A 19,465-nucleotide genomic window follows, 5' to 3' on the forward strand; every position below is an offset into this window, starting at 1 on the left:
GGTTTTAATGAAGTTATTAAACTTTAGTTTCATTCCACAATGTCTATGGCGGTCCTAACCTTTTAGGGGCCCGAAACGAAATTTTAAATAGAGGCCCTTGTCAAAATTACATATATTTTTTGTCAATAAAAACTTAATATGATCTTTAAAAAATATAACCTTGACAAATTGTTTATGCTTCTGCGAGGGTGTTGCGAGGCATCTTCTATCACCGTCTCAATCAATGTGGTGTTTTTAGTTTGAGAAGTCACTTTATTCTAGATGAGTTGATTTATCATGGGTTCATCATATGAATTTTGATGTAACAATAGACCAATCTATTCAATTTCACTAACCAAACAAATAAATAATAATAAGTAAAAGGATAATATATTACTTGTTTTTCTAACCGTACATACTATACGTTCATTATATACATAAATAGAGTAACCTTATACTATTAATATTATTTGTGTGTATGAGATGGGGCCATATGGCCTAAGGGGGACCGGATCCGCGGCGTCGTTCTATCACCCTTCAGGGACGACACTGGACATTGTAAACACAACGTTCCATTGTAAACATGACGTTAACAACGAGACACATGTAGTGATTTCATCAATCTTGATCCCAAGTAGAGATCTAATAGTCCAACCATTTCTGAGAGATGCTTCAAAGCATCTCGACCCCAAGTTGAACTTTAGAGATTAATAACAATGCAATATTATTGTGACTAACGTGTATTTTACTGAGACAAATTGAGTTAGGTCATAATAATAAAGATTAGTTGGACTTCTACGGTATTCATGTCCCTATTGATGAAGATCAATCATTAGTTTTCAAAGTATGTGCAAGAAAGTTAAAGATCAGGTAGTTCTAAGTATCGAGGAGTTGTTTGACATATACACTAGCAATATGGCCTTTATTTTTTTTTCTTTGATCATACTATAAAGGGGGAATGGATTGATAGTTTGACCTAGGTAAGCCTAGTGTAGAGTTGTGATGCACAATTGTGAAAAGGTAGTGTTGGGTAAACCCATGATAGCACATTAGTTGTTTTGAGATCAAATCCAACTCAAAAAAGTTATTGAAACAAGTGCACTAGATAGGAAGATTGTGATGTTTAGGGCAACATTAGCACTGTCATGTCTAGTATGCAACGGACAAGGCACCCAGAGAGTTATATGTATGAGTGTTTGAAGCCTAACGTTCATCGAATGTGTTTGGTACTACACCGAACATGGTATCAGATAAGAAACTCAGGAAGCTATATATGTATTCGATGAGACACTAGACACATCACGAAATACAAGCACAATAACTGCTAGTTTCTAAAACTAGCCATTGGAGGTACATCAGACGTGTTCGATGAAGAGAGTTGGTGTGCACCGGAGATGTACGGTGTCCCATGAAAGTTGAGTGGAGGGAGAACAGCTAGGTACTTGGCTTGGGGCTATTTATATCTATCCCACTTTGTCCATATGAGATCACTTGCTCATTTTAACAGTTGTAGAAACCCTTTAGAGTGTGAGGAAGAGCCTTTACCTAGTGAGAAACTTGAGAGTTGATAATTGTGTGATTGGCGGCCTCACTAGTGTTGGTTACTTACTTTTGGCTCCTAAGAGAAACCAAGAACAAGGCAACACAAATGAGAAGATTCTCCTTCCTCCCTTTAGTAAGCTCCCTCCTACGAAGGAGTTGACTAAAGGGAGAAAGTTGAATAAGAATGAATTCTTAAAGCATATTGAGTGTAAAGGAATTATACAACTAAACGTGGTAAAAATAACATGGCAAAACATCTGAGACAATTAACTCAATTATGCCTTCTTTCATTATAAATGATTACAAAGATACCATTTGCCTTATAGAAAGGAACACGAAGATGAGATAAAACACCTTCGAAGGCGGAGAAATTCCAAGGCGGTTTGTTCTCAACCCCCCCAATGCATGACACTATTCTTCTATTTATAGTGGTGATGTACAACTTCGTATGAAATTGTAGACATGTCCACATGTCCTATTTACATGATCTATAGACTTTGCAGGGGTAAAGTCATCTTTTTTCCTATATATCATCCTGGCCAAGCTTTTGGATTCTTCTTTCCCTTTTCCGCTTTGTGTGTTTATGCTCCAAAGCCGAAGCTTCTCCTTTTGACTTCATTCGTATGCTAACCATTCGAAGATGTAGTTCCTCAACTTCGCTTCCTCTTTGTACACAAGTTTGGACGAAGGTTGGCTTTGTCACTCTTTGATAGCATCTGAAACATACTTTAGTACATAATGTGACACTTTGAGGACCTTAGGTAATAGAGGCCCCCAACAACCAGTGTATTGAGAGAAGCATGTGTGCATACATCATTCTCATTAGTCTTAGATAGGTAGAGTGAGAGTTCTTGCTTGTAACTCTTGTTGGTCATTGTCACATTTTTCATTTTTTGCTTGTATGCTGCTTCATTTTTTGTACGCACATACACCCAGTAATTTTATAGTAATCGCTCAGTAATATATGCAGTCGGTAATATTGCAGTCATCATACAACAATTTTACCGAAGTAATCGTTCATTAATAGATACAATCAGTAATATTGCAGTCACCAGTCAGTATTTTTACAGCAGTAATCGCTTAGTAATAGATGTAATTAGAAATTTGCTGCAGTCATCAGTTAGTAATTTTACTGCAGTCATCGCTCAATAATCAGTAATATTGCAGTCATCAATCAGTAATTTTACAGCAGTAATCGCTCAGTAATAGATGTAGTCAGTAATATTGCAGTCACCGGCCAGTAATTTTACATCATTCACTCAGTAATAATTCTAGCAGTGAATAAATGCAGTGAATAAATGTTCGGTTATTACTAACGAAACATTGAGTTATTTACTGACAAAACGCTAGATTATTACTGATGAAGCGTTGAGTTATTACCGACGAAACATTCAATTATTACAGAAGAAGCATTGAGTTATTACAAAAGGAAGTGTTGGGTTATTACCGGGGAAGCGTTGGATTTCAACTATGTTTGTGGTGTGGTTGCCACCATGTACTGGCCGGATGGAATGAGGCCCAATGTGTTTTTGCTAGAAACTCGATATTGGAGATGGTAGGGAGCATCCAAGGGAGGCCACAACTACAACATCACTTACACATGGAGAGGCCCATGGTTAACTAAGTATTTATCTAATTAGGAGCTTGGTCCTTGCATGGGACTCAAACAAGGATTAGAGTGAAGCTTGCGTACTTCTTAATACCTCGATAAAAATATCAAAGTCATCAATAAGAGTTTATATATATATATGGCACTTCAGCTTTGCATTTATATTATGTTGTGTTGGTTGTGTGCTTTACCTTCCTAGCTTAGTAATAGTCTAGTGGATATATTTGAAACCTAGGTTGCGTAACTCTTTACGGTAGAGATAGAAATACTTAATTAAAATTGTAGTTGCATATAAAATAGTTTAGTTATTGCATAGGTTTTGACTAGAAGAAACTAGAGTCCCTTTAGTTTAGAGAGAAATTAGATTGTCTAATTCACCCTCTTCTAGGTGTCACCGTTCCCACCAGCGCATCCACCATTCTCATTAACTTGGATATGTCAAGTGAGAGTTCTTGCTTGTTATTCTTGGTGATCCGCATCACCTAGAAGGTTTGAAGGTAATTGGGACTTCGGTGATCACTCGGAGAGCTTGTGGTTGACCGAGCTTAAAGTGTACATGGTTGTGGGAGGTTCACCGTGGTGGAATGGCAAAGAACCAGTTCGTAGAGAGTACTTGGTTTTTGCTTAGATCAAGTGAGAGCGACTCCCTTGCGCGGATATGCTCCAACGAGGGTTAGTGGAGAGTACCGACTCGTCGGTACCTCGAGAAAACATCGATACTAAATCTTAAATGACTTTGAGCATTTACTTTTGAACAATTATAATGCAGTATTATATTTCTAGAATTGCCACGGTAGTATAGTTTTGAAACTAGGACGTGGAACCCTTACTCATTAGATAGAAATGCTTCCTAGTCCTAGAAAAGAGGTGAAGTGGGTGCATTAATTAACGAGCTTTAAATTTTATATAAAAAAAGAAAGAAAATAGAAAAGTCCAACTCAATCTCTACTACTCTTGGACATGTCGATTCTTTCAGCGGACTAAATCAGGAAGGGGTAGGTGTGAGTGTGTGCGTGCGTTTACATATATACTCCCTCCGGTTTCCTATTAATTGTCGTTTAGGACAACGACACGGTCTCCAAAATATAACTTTGACCAATGTTTTTTGTTAAAATACAAATGAACTCTTAATGCATTTATACTTTTATAAAAGTACTTTTTATGACAAATTGACGCATATAAATATTAGGTTCCAAAACTAAATAACAAAATAGTTATTTGTAGTCAAAATTTTATAAGTTTGACTCGAACCTTATCCAAAATGACAACTAATAGGAAACCGGAGGGAGTAGGTGATTATATGTAGATGTATGCCAGCGTCACTATTTGTGCTATGTTTTATATATATATATATATATATTGATAAATGTCGTCCCGTTTTCAGCTCTAACTGTGAGCGTGTGCAAACCTGGATTCACCCTTGAAATCACTCTTTTTTGCGCACCTGTCGCCGGCCGCCCATTCCTATTGCCAAAAGGTGGGAAAGAGGGAGAGTTTGCGCAACTCTTCCTTCCCAAAGATGGCGAGGAATAGCCCAAGGCAGAACGCAACCCAAAAGAAGCAATGAATCTCGTATGCAAAGCTGCTGATTACAATGCAAGGAAGAAGAAAAAGTAGTAGGAGAGGTTGAGGGGAAGATGGCCTAGCTGGGAAGTACTAGTACGTGTAGATGAAAAAGGTTAAGAAATGTTAATTTTGCCAACTAGTTCTGTTCCTGTACGACGTACTAACTGCAAGTGTAGTAGTACAAAGTTGCATTGCATTGGTCGAAAAGGTTAAAGGGACACGGGGCACTAGCTAGCTAGTAGTAACAAAGCGTGGTTTTGTTTTTGTCATAACTGCGGTTGCGTGCAAACAAATGCCAGCTGGTGTCTGAAAAACTAAGAACATTACTACTATGTTGATATTATTATATAAACCGTTGCAACTGCAACTCTCTGATCTATAGTTAAAGGTGCACATGTTTTGACTTTAAATAAAGTTGATACACTACACACACACACATGTAGATTCTTCCGGACCAGTGCAAGAAACATAGAACGCGCCATTGCTGTCCTCGGTTGCATCCACAGATTAGAATACCAATTACCCCTCCAGAGACCTTTCCCGGTGTTGCAACAAACGCGCATGCACCGCAGAGGAGTCCATCTGCCCAAAGCAGACGAACGAAAAGCTAGCTAGCTAGCTAGCATATCTCTCCACGTCTTCCTTTCTTCTTCTTCTTTTTTTCTCCTTCCGATCCAGCTAGCTAGCTTTAAGTAGGCATCACATCGAACCAAAGAGACGAGACGAGACGGGACGGGACACGATCGAGCAGTGTTGGATCGGCGGGGCAAAGACAACCTAGCTTTAATCTCCTGGCAAGCAAGACCAGGCGAGCAAGGCATTCATTCATTCACCTAACAATTATGCAATCAACCGGCCGGCCGGGCTGCCTAGTAGTGCTTGCTGATGAGTCCTCTCCTCTCGGCGGGGGCGTGGTGCGCTCCTGCGAGGATTTGCAACGGTAGCTGGAGCCTGCTCGATCGCCTTCATGCATGCAGTCGTCCGTGGACCTCTCCCCTCCCTGGCTAGCTTCCTGCACGCGCTGCATTTTCATGGGGCCGGGGTCTGAAACCTAGCTAGCTATACGCGGTGCCGATGCGGATCTCCTTATTACTGTTTGACCTCCGGAAAGCTCCGGCCCTGATTGGCGCGCGCAAAGGGAGGGGGGGGGGGGGGGGGGGGGGGGGGGGGGGGGGGGAGAGCTCCATCCACGACGTGCGTGCGCGTAGATTGGCGATGACGTGCCGGCAACCACGTACGGCGCGCCATTTGCTCACGAGAAACAGCGTGGAAAATTGAATAATCCATGCATGCATGGGGATCCAAATAAATCAAAATCAGAATCAGAATCATGATCAAAATCAGAGGGTGGGCCAGCCGGGGCCTACTACATACCCTGTCGACCACCACCCTCTAGATCATCCGCCACTGCTTCGGTCGTTTAACATAATAAAACATAATATGACAATTTGCTGATCGATGATTGGTTTCAGCTTGGCGACAGAGCAACAGATTCAGATACAAGGGTAATGCAATCTGTGTCCTGACATCTGGGAGCTAGGTCGTCGTCGTCGTCGGTCTAACTAACCTCCCTGTGTCCAATTTGGTAAGTCCTAGGATTCCCTGATGAAGGTTTGTGTCCTTGCTTACCACCGATGCAAATTGGACGGTGGTAAAGCCGTGTGGGTAAACTAAACTAAACTAATCACCAGGCCACAAGCCCATGCACTAGCTTTTTTAAGCTAGTGGCACGGTGACTAGCACTAGCTAGTCTGTCGTGATTATTTTTTCAGGAGGCATAGACGACGACAGTGTAAACACGCTGTCCAATGCGCCATGATCTTGCCGTGCAAGCTGCAAGACCATATGGACCGGATCGATCCACCTGGCTTTGCCCAGCGTTCTCGCGAAAAAGAAATCGTAGCAGAGGGGGCAGCCAAAGATCTCAGACAGCTAGCCAGCTGCGCTTTGAGTTTGAGGCACACCCTGCTGTCGTCAACGTGCAATGGCGAGAGTGCAATGGCTAGCCAGCTGCTCTGCTGATGACACGGGTATAACGACGCTGATGGCAAGGAGTCTACAGTAGCTGATACACCGATGGGCGATGGCAAGCAAAATGCTGACTCGTCGTCTCCCTCACAAGTCACAAGTACGCTCGCACAAACGGAGGGCCCCGGCCGGCTGCTAGTGGATACACCAATGCAATGCAACAACGGCAAGCAAGGCGTGGTCGTTGTCTGTGTGTGCCTTTTGGCAGTACGTGATCGTGAATTCGCAACACTCGAGTGTGCAATGTAGGCCACTGGGACCCGTTTGTTTATTCATTCATCCTAATCGAAAACGCGCGCGAGAGAGATCTAGAGAGGAGCGACGTCTCCCTCTGAGCGTCCTTGGGCAACAGGGAGGCTTCGAGTCCTTTGCTGCTGCCGCGCCACTGCATGCACCACCGAGTGCCCTCAATTCAGTCGTCCTAATCACAAATCTGACATTTTAGTCGAAGCTGCAATTCGACAGATGTGGGGTTTAGATCTGGCCACGCATGAAGCCTACGGCCTACCCATCCAGCAGCGAGCAGTCACTGCAGATTGAAGGATAGTATTAGAGCAAGAACACAGTAGTGCACCCTTACCTGATACGACTCTTGATACATCGGTTCACTTCGAATTTACGGATATCTATGGCGCAAATTATTTCACATGGGATTATAGCCTCATCTGTCTGCTCTATTTGGTCAGAAAATTGCTCAAGATATTATACTGGACCCTGATTGTAGGATGTTTGGTTTCTAGAGACTAATTTTTAGTCCCTCTATTTTATTTTATTTTAGTCACTAAATTGCTAAATATAAAAACTAAAATTTTCTTTTAGTTTCTATATTTAATAATTTAAAAACTAAAATGAAATCAAATGGAAGGACAAAAAATTAGTGCCTAGAAATAAACACCCTTCAAGAGCAAGAATTCTCCACTGGCTGCAGCCACAGAGGAATGCACACATGTCTCTGCACGAAAACAGATCCCCCGATCGAGGCACCCGGCACAAGGAAGCCGGCATCTGGCTCTTCCAACTCCTTTAGCTGCTCAACGAACCTGTAAACACAAGATGGTTGATTTTCTCTTGCGCTTCTCCAACGGTGGTGGCGACGGTGTCGGCACCAATCGTCATGTACTTGCTCAAATAACATTCAGCTCAGTTAAACAGTCGGCCTCGTTGACCATTCTGAAACACAGCATCATCATCATCGCAATAATACTTGGCGAATGATTTACAGAAAATGTAGCGTTAGTATGAAGGCTGTCTGATCACAGACCAAGCTGATACATTAGTGAAATGAACATCTCCAGACCTAAGCGACTTAGACAATCATTGAATAGTTCAAGAACTAGACATAAATTGAGACCACTGATTCGTGCAAACCCCCCTACATCACCTCACACCGTGTTAGGTTTGTCAGTCAGCAACCAAGAGGTCGCGTTGATCAGCCTACAAAATAACATCCCACCTATGTATCCAGCTATGTACTCCATCAACTGCATCTGCAAAAGAAATTCAGCTTTAGTAGCAGATAAACAGTTTCCTTACAATCAAAACTATGCAAATATTCCAAAGGTATAACTAGGACTATCTGAATACAGGTTTTGAAAGAGTTGCTTTCACTACATTCGGTAGCAGAAAATAAAAATGTCAGTAGAGAGTACTAAAATGAGCTGAAAGATCTTAATTAGGCTCTTAAAAAAGCATAACATAACTAAGAGCACAACATGCACTGTGCTTGTCACAACTTGCAATATTCAAATGGTGTAGCATGTGCAAGAAGCAAATTTTGTTTTCATTATGTGGGTTTTTGCCTTTTGGGGAATCTATACAAGTAAATTACTACAAGGTTCTAATAAAAGACTTCTTTTTTTGGCTAGCAATTTTACCGAAGCACATGACAATTACTACAGATATTTTTCCTCAAACACAAAAATTCCTATGGTATGTACAAATCCATAGAAACAAAGTAGTCCAAAATGGCAGCTTTTGTCAAATAGAAGTCACAGCAGAACAAATCTAACTGAAAGAAGTGTTAGTCTAGTAAATTTCCAGCTGGAAAATGGTTACTAACCAATGCGATAACCAAAATCAAGCAACAAATGATGCAAAAAATTCAATGTTATGTTAGAACAAATGAAAGAATTATCAGCAAAAAGCACAACAAAATGCACCACCAATACGAGCGCCATGCAACCACATTTTGCTTTAGACATGAGATATCCCCCACAGACGTGTATATAGCACAAATTCAGGTGCTTTTAGAACTCCCATGGTTACCCCCATTCAAAAAGGGAAAAGATACTCATGGTGCTAAAATTATCTCCAAATACTTTCAGAAGATTTAGGCAAATTCCATGAGTGTAACTGGAAGCTGCCAGAACATTACACCGAAAGATTCCTTAAAAACAATTGTGCTATCATTGTTTTTTTATAATAAAAACATTGTTTCCTGCAATGACTGATGTCCTATCAGTACTTGATTCTGTCCTGGCCAGGCAACCTGGAACAGACAGTGAATCCAGCCCTAGGCGTCCGAAATCCAACGCCTAGATTTAACTGACAATGGGCTAACCACCCATGGGACCCAGGCGGAAGACGTGCGTATAAGTTCCAAGAGCCTGGACAGTGAGAGCAAGAAATAAAATAGAGAAATTAAAGAAACAGAACAGACAGGAAAGGAAGGTTCTTCCTCGTGTTATCTAGATCATCTAGCCTCTGATTTTCCTTCTTTTTTTTCTACTGGCATCCTCAGATTGATCTTAACAGCAATCATGGGTATGTCAGGTAGTATCAGAGGCTCGTCTTCCTCGATGTGGGGGTGGCAACTACTTTTTGATGTGGCAATAACCAGTCTGTCACAGATTCCTTCAGCCATGATTTGTAATCCCTTGGCGGTCGGTTGATTTATGGTCTGTCCTCCATTCGATGCATTCCTCTGATTCTGTGCCTTTGATTGTCTCAGCCTGAGGGCAATTGGGTCCATGGTCATGCTTGGTTTTGGATCAGAGAAAGATGGACAAAGCACAACTCCAAACGAATTCTAAACTAGAGTGGCATGAAAATCCCAATGTTCTCGAGAGAAAGTACTGCCCACCAATGATTTCAAGTCGTCCGACTAATCGCGATTAATCGTGATTAGTCGGTCTAGTCGGTTTTAGTGGACCGACCAGGGCATCCGACCCGATTAGGTCGACTAATCGTCCAGTCGTCCGATTAGTCGTCGACCAGGGACGATTAATCGTCCAATTAAGCTGTGGACGACTAGCTATTCTCTGGCTGGCGGCTGGCCTTTTTTTACTTTGGGCTGGACGTCTAGTTAAGGCCCATTTAGTGTAACCCTTAGGGTTTTAGGTAAATAGAGCTGTCGGCTGCTTGCTGCCTTGCTCCAAATTATCTGTTTTGGCGGCTGGTCTCTCCTTGCACCCTGCTCGCCTCTCTCCCCTTCTCTGGCGGCTGCTCACCTCTCTCCCCTGCTCGGCGGCTCAGTGAGTCAGTGCTCAACTGCTCACCATCCTCGGCGCAGCGGCCCAGCAACCTGCCTGCACCCTGCTCGGCGCCAGTACAAACTCAAGGAGAAGTGGATGAGGAAGAAGACTCTAAGTCAGGTGGAGGGGCTGCTAGTGATGCTGCTTTTCAATTGGATGAGGCTCTACTGCTTTAGGTCAATAGTAAGTCTGTAGTTCTGTTATGTACTTGCCTACTTGGCATTTATATACTAGTAAGTCTGAATTCTGAAATCTGAATTTCTATGATGTTCTGAAATCTGAATTGTCCACTGTCCAGTTCTACTGTTCTAGTATTCATATTTGTTTTGTTTGGTAATTTGGTTACTTTGATATTGCCTCCTATATGCTATATTGCATTATTGCTATATGCTATGCATATATATATCAATATTACATTATTACACATATATATAATTATATATATAGGTCCTGTACCTGTAAATATGCAGGAGGGCCAGTAGGGACGACCAGGTCGACCAGGACCCGATTAGTCGACCTAATCGTCGACTAATCGCGATTAGTCGCCTGGTCGCCCAGGTGTCTCGACTAGCTAGTCGGGCGACTTGAAACCATTGCTGCCCACATTATGTAAGCGGCAAAAACGATACATCATAGATAAAGAGAGAGCACATGACAAATGAAAGAAGAGTACAACCAAATGGCTTAGCTACACCAAAACCAAAGAAATACGGATTTGGCAGGTAGGTCAAAATGCCCCTCATGGGATGCAATCCAATATTATGATTAACAAATTGCTTTGGGTATCATAAATTGTTGCATCCTTTCCATATTAACTCCTTGTGAAACTGGTAGGGGGGGGATAAGATTTAAACTTTAGCACGCTTTGTATTAGAATTTAGAACTTCAATGGGTTGGGTTGGTGGGTGAGTGTTGGGCCCTCATGGGGAGGGGAGCGGACAAAGAACAAGTTAGCTAGGTGTTTTCTATCTTAATGCCTTGCAATGAGGGCCTGTTTGGCACTAAAAAGCCAGGTTCCCGGGACGAAGGGATCGAGGAACAGGAACACAGGTTGAGGATCGCCAATTTTTGGAGGCATGGAACGAATGAGGTATACCTCCTTGTATGGTTTATTCGATAACCGGAACGTGAACCATGTAATTTCGAAACGATAATGTGGAACGAGGTTCCCAGCATTGTTCATCTTATATAAGATTTAAGTCTTAAAATCGATTATAATGACTTAGCTAGTTTATCGGCATTGTTGACTTCCATAGTTTTATCTTATGTGAGTGAGTCTAAGATCAATTATAATGACATAGCTAGCTTCCTCAGTGTGTTTATGCATAAATATGTTCCACTCGAGCACAGATCATGTTCCGGCCATGGAATCGTCGTCGTTCCTGATCATGTTCCGCTAGAGCACAGATCACGTTCCGGCCATGGAATCGTCGTCGTTCCGCATGGTTCCCATCCCTCGATCTAGAACCACGTTCCACGGAATGTGGAACCCCGTATGATTCTAGGTGCCTCTTAGGTTTGGCAGGGCTCCAGCTCTGTCTCAATGTAGAAGTGGCTTCTTTGGTGGAGTTGAAGCACTTTGAAAAATGTTTGGCAAAACATCTCTTGTTTTTTCATAAATGAATAGAATATATCTAATGCCCATGTAGCGCCTAGCTATTACTATTTTTAGGAACTTGATTTTCTCTAATCTTTTTTCATTTGCTTTTTAATGCAATTGATAAGGAAAAGGCATTATTACATTACTGTAAATTCTCGACTTGGATTGTGGTCCGAAGTCCATGTATACATGTATTGCTCCGTATTTCTTCTTTTATTTTTCTAAGGGAAAAGGAGTGGCCATGACATCACCTGATCCTCACACCGCACACTGCATCCACCGATGTGGGACACTACGCGCAAGAGCCAATCAAGGTCAGACAGCAAGGACCACGCTTGTGTCAATTGCGATCGAGATTTGCAAAAACCATCACATCCTAGCTTCCAATGTGGCAGCACTAGGTCCATCAATCACCTCCTGGTCTAGCCAACCTTTGCCCAGCTATTGGCCTCTACAAGGCTCTACTCGGGGTGCATGCATGAGCGAGTCCTCCACCAGAGAGAGGAGAGGTTCTACTTCTAGAGCCAGAGGAGGTCACAGGAGTCATTTTCTTATGCGACCCTCAACAGAGCGGATTGAAGCCACAATTTCGGGCTCCATTAGTCCTTCACAAAAAAACGGCTCCGTCTTCACCCTGCTTCGCACGCAAATCACTTTTGCAAGAGACCATTTGGTAGAGTTTAAACTTCCAACATGACCCAAAGTAGAAGCCCTTTCTGGTGTGTTCCCATATGGGGCTCTAAACTTATGTTGACATTGTGGTAGAACGTCAATTTAGGGGACAAAGAAAAGTAATAGTAAATCCAGCTAATAGAGGGCATGGATTTTGTACCACATAGGATTTTGAAGACTGTATTCAGGTGGATTTTTTTGTTATACTGGTATAGAAATTCTATTTGATTGGTAATGCTTGATTCATCACTGATACTAAACTATATAACTGGAACACTTAACCGATAAATATAGTAGGGAATAAATGGGCACTAATCTCATTATCCACCACATTCAACCCCACATCAAACAAAGAGAACAAAAAGAGATAACAACAAAGACAACACACACAACAAAGACGGAGAAATCACAGCCATGTGGCATATCCCAACATTATGGAGGATGGAACTCCTTGCATGGCAAGTTGGCAATTCAAATAATAAGTGGTCGACACCAAAAGGTGACCTGCCAAATGTGGAGGAAGCAGATCTATTGTGAACCCATTTAGGAAAACAAACTAAATGGTTGGCTGTCGTACGATGGAGGGCACGCCATAATTGTCCATGGAATAGAAGACATGTCAAGAAAACAAACTAGATGGTTGACTGCCGTAGAAAGGGCACACAATTGTCAATGGAATAGAAGACATGCCAATCATAATATAGTTTGCCTTGTCTTCTCAATGTTGCAAAGTCCAACCAAGTTCCAACATTCCAAAATCAAATGCCTAAGCCAAGATTGTCATTATCCATCAAGGAGAACCCAAGGCAACATACAACCACAAAGTATTTTTATTGAAAAAACTCGGTCGGTAGGGGAAAGACCGCCCCCACGGTATTATATTAAGAAGAAGCTCAATCGGAGCCCCGACCGAGAAAGGTCACGAAAGCTGGTCCCCCGTGCAACAGAGGGTCCGCCCCCTATAGGACAGATCTTTACTCGTGCTTTGAGCTCTCCCAGCCCCTACACGAGGATCCGCCCCCATAGGTCAGTCCATCTCGTGTGCACACAACCAGGGGAACCAGCGAGTGACCTTTTTTAACCTCAACCTAAAATTCGCTCCCACTAGGATTCGAATCAAGACCTAAGGAGTGCTACTCATACCACCTAACCAACTCGGCTAGGGGGCTTTCGAAAATAACAAAGGTTTGATGTCTTAAGAATTCCCCCACACAAGTAGAACCCTCGGATGCAAAAACATGATTGATGCATTAGTGATACCCCATATGCCAAAATCTCAAATAACTACACAACTTGAACTATAGTTGTGCACATGTAACATGTATACAACATATTAGATTTGCATACTTGACTAGTTCTTTCAAACACTGCAACCAGATCCAACAGTGGTACTCTCTCCAGGTATATATATTTAAAGCAGGTTCCTTTAGCCAAATTGTAAACCACAAGGCATATTTTAAACAAAAATATGTGTGAGCCGACCCTTACAAGGGTACTGAAACAACCATGGTACCAATGACCTTGACCTAAACCACAAGAGGCACAAAGAGAACAATAAACTTTTAGCATCTAGCATCAAATAGATTGCTGGCTTGAAACGTGGATGCTTGATTGGGAAAAAATACACAAATGAGTTTCACAATCTTGGCTTGAAATTAATTATGTCACTTATGCCAATTTAGCGCATGGAATAATTTGTTATTCATGCTAAATGGATGCTGACTTGTTGAAAATCAATTAAATATTCTGCTTAGTGCTTATCTACATAGACTACCTAAGCATACACCTCCTAGACACCACCCAATCGCCTAATTAGCGCCTAGAAAAGTTTTAGAACAGATTATGCTAGAAGTATCACCTTTATTCGTAAAACCAAGAATAATGTATCCATGGTTTTTAAAGCGGTAAGGCGAGCCAAGGCGTTGGACCACCGCCTGGACGCCTAGGCGGCCCCTAGGCGAGGTAGGCGGGCAAGGCGCCTAGGCGTTGGAGCTCCGCTTGGACGCCTAGGCCTAGGCGACGCCTTAAGAACAGGGAATGTATCATGTGAAAAACATTGGTTTTAGGGTCATCAATCCAATACCTAACCTGTCTTACCAAGTACCAACTACCAAGACCATGCCAAAATAGTAATTAGTAAACTTTTTGGGATAAGAATGGTGGTTTTGACATCGAGGGTAAAACTGGGAAGGGAAATAAAGCAAACTGCAAAGATAATTCTAAATGCCAGGTCGAATAATCACAACAACATGCTATCCTTTCAAAAAAAACACAAGAAATTATACAATAGTACAATATGCTAATATGCAATGAAACACATTAAATGTAGCAGCTAATTCAAACATCTAAGCTATCGCATAAAAGCTGTGAAAATGCGCTAATCCTGCCGGGCACTCAGAAATAAAACAGCTAGTTTGCAGTAGATGGTAGAACTGAGATGTCAAAGAAACCAAGCTACAAACACAATTCTACTCGACAAGAAAAATAAAGCAGACAGGCATGCAATCGGTTTGCTTTTCAAATGGATAAAGAAGATACGAGGGAGCATGCCAACCAACTAAAATGAAGCATAACTTCGTGACTTATTCCATGATAAACTCATGATGAATAAAAAAAATGCAACTCAAATATCCATGGCAAGCTTAACTCTAGAAGATTGACACCTATTCTACACACTAATATTGTGATACAAAAACTTGAGCTCAATAGTTCCCAAAACAAACACCTGCCATATGTATGAATGTGTCATGTCCTATTTTACTATGAAAGCTAGAGCTCTGGATTCTGGAATGAAGACAACCAAACAGTTCCACTTTGTAAACAAAAGAAAGAAAATCCCTGAAGAAAACTGTTAATTTTCCTTCAAAGAAATATCATGCTACAAACATTGCATGGTAAATGTAAAAAGAAACGGATGGCATAGCCTAACTTCTTAATAGTATGCCAAATTTCATTATTTTCTGCGCTTTGAGACAAAAATTGGCTACTATACCATTGAGGCTAGAGGAAGGAAAAGAGACTAAATTGTCAACACAATCAACCCTCATGACTTGAGTAAATCAAACAAACATGGTAATTTTAGATGACTAAATCCCACTAATTAATAGTGAATAGAGCATGCCAGTTTTCCGATGTAAGTTTAACATCATTTGCACCTTAACCGAAATGTAAACTGATGATAAACGCAAAGAAAAACAGTCTAATTAGTCCAAGCAATTGAAACAACAGAACTAAATTGATCTCTCTCACAGATCACAGAGAATGGTAAAATCTGTACCCAAGTTAAGGCCCTAGGCCTTTGATGGCATCGATGAGCAGGCCATAGACCTCCTTTTCCAGATCATGGCGGCGCATCTGCATGCGCATATCTGCCTCAAGCTGTCGCCTCCATTTGACCTCGGTGTCACTAGCCTCCTGCGACCCAAGCAGCGCCAACCCCTTCTCCAGTGACACACCTGACATGGTCTGCCCGTTCAGCCTCCAGTACTCTCCAAGCACCTCCTTAACCATAGGAAGCTTCACGGCCCCCTCCCTATTCCCGTCAATGTCGTCTGCATCGGCGGCCTCCTCGGCAGCGTTCTCTTCAGGGCGCGTGAGCTCGGCGCCCCAGAGGGCTGCGCCCAGGTCGCGCAGCCGGTGCTCGTGCGCGGTGCTGGAGTCACCCGGCACGGAGTGCTGGAACTTGCTCTTGAGGCGCTTGAGCTTGTAGTACACCTTGGCCTGGTCGAGATGCGGTGCGAGGGAGTCCCTGATGGAGTCGAACAGCTCGCCCATGTCCGGGAGGCGCGGCGCAATGCCGGTGCGGTCCTTGAAGGCGGCAGCGCCCGTGAGCAGCGCGATCTCGTCGGCCTCGCTCCAGAGCTTCTGGACGGCGCCCGCGCTGCCACGCCCCGCGCCGGACGACGGGGCCGCGGCGGCGGCGGCGGAGACCGAGGCCATGGCCGTGGCGAGCGTGGCGGAGTCCGGGAAGGAGCGCGGCTTGGGCTTGCGGTCGCTCTTGCGGGAGGGCGCGGCGGAGGCGTGGTCCGCGGAGCCCTCGCGGCGGGAGCTAGGGTTAGGGTTCGGGGAGCGGCGGCGGCCGCGGGACTTGGAGCGGGAGGTGCGCTTCTTGGAGCGCGGGGTGGAGGGACGGAGGCGCGCGGTGGCGGCGGCGGCGGCGGCGGTGGCGGAGGCGGCTTCGTCCATGGCGTGCGGGGACGGCCGCTTGGAGGGCATCGGCGGCGCGGGGGGGCGAGGGCTCGGGAGGCGGGCGATTCGAATTTCGGCAGGGCTCGGGACGGGAAGGGGATCGGGAAGCCGAGGCGGAAGGGGAAGAGGAGTCCGGTGGGCAGCGGCGCAGGTTGCAGCACTCCGGACGGAGTCGGGGCTCGGGAAGGGAGCGGCGGCGCGCGGCGTGGCGCGCGTGGCGAGTACTCGAGTTGCGGCGGGCCGGTTGACAAGCTGCGAACCTGACAAGTGACAACGGTACGGTTTCTTCGTGCGTTTCGTCGCGGCAGCTCCGTCGGCATGCCCCCGTGTCGCTCGCGCTGTTCCACTTCCAAAGCCTGCGCTCCGAGCGTGACGTCACTCGCACGGCGCGGTGGCTCACCCTGCCGCTGCTGCAGGCTGCTGATCGATCGAACGCCTGCTCTGGATTTTTGACATGTGTCTACCTGTTAATGATCGATGTGTTGTTTTTTTATGATCGGTATGTATGTGATTGAAGCAGATAAAAAAGAGCTTAAGCTAGTTTGAAAACCACATTTTTCCAAGGGTTTTCATTTTTCTCAAGTAAAATTAGTTCAATTTCTTTGAGAAATTTGAAATTCCACGTAAAAATGGGGTTGTTAAACTAGCCCTAAGTCAGTCTACGCTTTTAACGGCATCTGCAATTTAAGATGTACTAGTTGGTAAACACCGGCAGCCAGCAGCAGGCCTGCTCTGAGCTCTGGAGTCCATGGTGACCAGATTCTGAATCATGAGTTCATGACTTAAGTGGCCGTTGCGACTTTGAGGTGCGCTGGACTGGACTGGACTTGCTCGACTGAGGGAATGGAGCCGTGCATTTGCGAGGCGAAAATATCACATGGTCGTGGTCTGCCTCTGAGGGGAACGGAGTTTCCCATCGCTTTGGGACTGGAAAATATCGCGAATCCTGGGGAAAAAAAATATTTGTGTCCACCTCCCTCTCACCCGTCGCGCGCAGAGCCAAACCAACGACTACACCATCGATGTCGGCCGCCGAACCGGAAGCCCATGCGGCCTCCGACGGCTTTGACCGGCGGCGGCGCGAGCTGCAAGCGTTCGACGACACCAAGGCGGGCGTGAAGGGGCTCGTGGACGCCGGCGTCACGGCCATTACGGCCATCTTCCGCCACCGGCCCGCCGGAGTCCCTGGAGGCGACGACCTCGTGCCCGCCGCCGTCCCCCACCGGCGAGGCCGCCGGCATCATCCCGGTCATCGACCTCGCGGCTGCGCCGCGACAAGAGGTGGCCGCGCGGGTGAGGCGCGCGGCCGAGACCGCGGGGTTCTTCCAGGTGGTCAACCACGGCGTGCCGCGGGAGCTCATGGCCGCCGCGCTCGCCGGGGTGAGGCGGTTCAACGAGCAGCAGGCGGAGGCGAAGCGCCGCTTCTACACCAGGGACACCGCGCGCAAGGTGAGGTTCACCTCCAACTACGACCTCTTCCAGTCGGCGGCCGCCAGCTGGCGCGACACCCTCTTCTGCGAGCTGGCGCCCGACCCGCCGCGCCCGGAAGAGCTGCCCGAGGCTGTCAGGTACCGAGTTTCTGATCCGTGCTCCATACTACCGCGATATATACTGTATACTTCACGAGTCACGACTCACGACCGACTGATCGGGTGAAAGGGGCGCGATGCTGGAGTACGGCGACGCGGCGACGGAGCTGGCGCTGCGGGTGTTGGAGCTCCTGTCGGAGTCCCTCGGCCTGCCCAGCGACCACCTGCGCGAGATGGGCTGCGCGCGGAGCCTCAACGTGGCGAGCCACTACTACCCGCCGTGCCCGGAGCCGCACCTCACCCTCGGCACTAGCAGGCACGCCGACGCCACCTTCCTCACCGTCCTCCTGCAGGACGCCATGGGCGGTTTGCAGGTGCTCCTCGACCGCGGCGGCTGGGTGGACGTCCCTCCCCTGCCCGGCGCTCTGATCGTCAACATCGGCGACATTCTTCAGGCCCACACACACACTCTCTCTCCACATCATATCGTCTGGATCTCCATTTCGCTGGAAATTGTTTGCATATAATGTGTCGTTTGGTTCATATATTGATAACGCAATGAGAAATCGATAACATTAAATCATGTTTGTTTAACTCTAACCGTAATCGATACCACACTACAAATGGATACCACATTATTCAAATTTGTTACCGTCGGTATTCGAATGTGAATCGTTACTATTATCATTTACGTTACATTTCGCAAACCAAACGCCACCTAACCCCCACTCCGGCCGACTGTTGTCGCGCCTTGCCCACGTGCTGTGCTGTGCTGTGCATGCAGCTTGTGAGCAACGACCGGTTCAGGAGCGTGGAGCACCGGGTCCTCGCGAACAAGAGCAAGGACACGCCGAGGGTATCGGTGGCGTGCTTCTTCAACGCGGACGTGAAGAGGTCTACGAGGCTTTATGGGCCCATCATCACGGATGGCGGCGGCAGCAGCAGCCCCCCGCTCTACAAGAGCGTCACGGCTAGAGAGTTCGTCGGGTACTCGTACAGCAAAGGCCTCGACGGTCGCCCGCTTGAGCACTTCCGGTTGGAGGGCACAACAGCAGCATGCCCCTAAGACTATCTGTGTAGTTCAGTGCGTGTGCTAGCCACGACGGCAGTTTATACTACATACTCCCTCTCGTTCTCGAAATTCAATGAACTAATAAAACGCGATAAATAAATTAAAAAAACGAAGGATGTACAGTCTTTTACTGTATAAAAGTTGTGGAGCTTGAAATAGTATACAACTTTGTTGCATCTTCGTGGTCTTGCTGTGGTGATCACCGGT

The 19,465-nt window shown here is 45.3% G+C and overlaps 1 protein-coding gene and 1 pseudogene across 1 annotated transcript; one reads left to right on the forward strand and one right to left on the reverse strand.

Moving 5' to 3' along the window:
* Positions 1–7,885: 7,885 nt before the first annotated feature.
* Positions 7,886–16,982, reverse strand: LOC103637892 (STOREKEEPER protein). Its single transcript, XM_008660910.4, has 2 exons — positions 15,747–16,982; positions 7,886–8,211 (listed from the first exon to the last, which is right to left on the reverse strand). Exon 1 carries the CDS (start codon positions 16,682–16,684, stop codon positions 15,752–15,754), a length of 933 nt encoding a protein of 310 aa, XP_008659132.1. The 5' UTR covers positions 16,685–16,982; the 3' UTR covers positions 7,886–8,211; positions 15,747–15,751.
* On the forward strand, positions 17,343–19,264 carry LOC111589253 (uncharacterized; annotated as a pseudogene).

Source organism: Zea mays, chromosome 9, assembly GCF_902167145.1.
Source record: "Zea mays cultivar B73 chromosome 9, Zm-B73-REFERENCE-NAM-5.0, whole genome shotgun sequence".
In the NCBI taxonomy this organism is placed as follows: domain Eukaryota; kingdom Viridiplantae; phylum Streptophyta; class Magnoliopsida; order Poales; family Poaceae; genus Zea; species Zea mays.

Coding starts and splice junctions, on each gene's coding strand:
- LOC103637892 (XM_008660910.4), bottom strand. CDS start 16,684: ATGCCCTCCAAGCGGCCGTCCCCGCACGCCATGGACGAAGCCGCCTCC.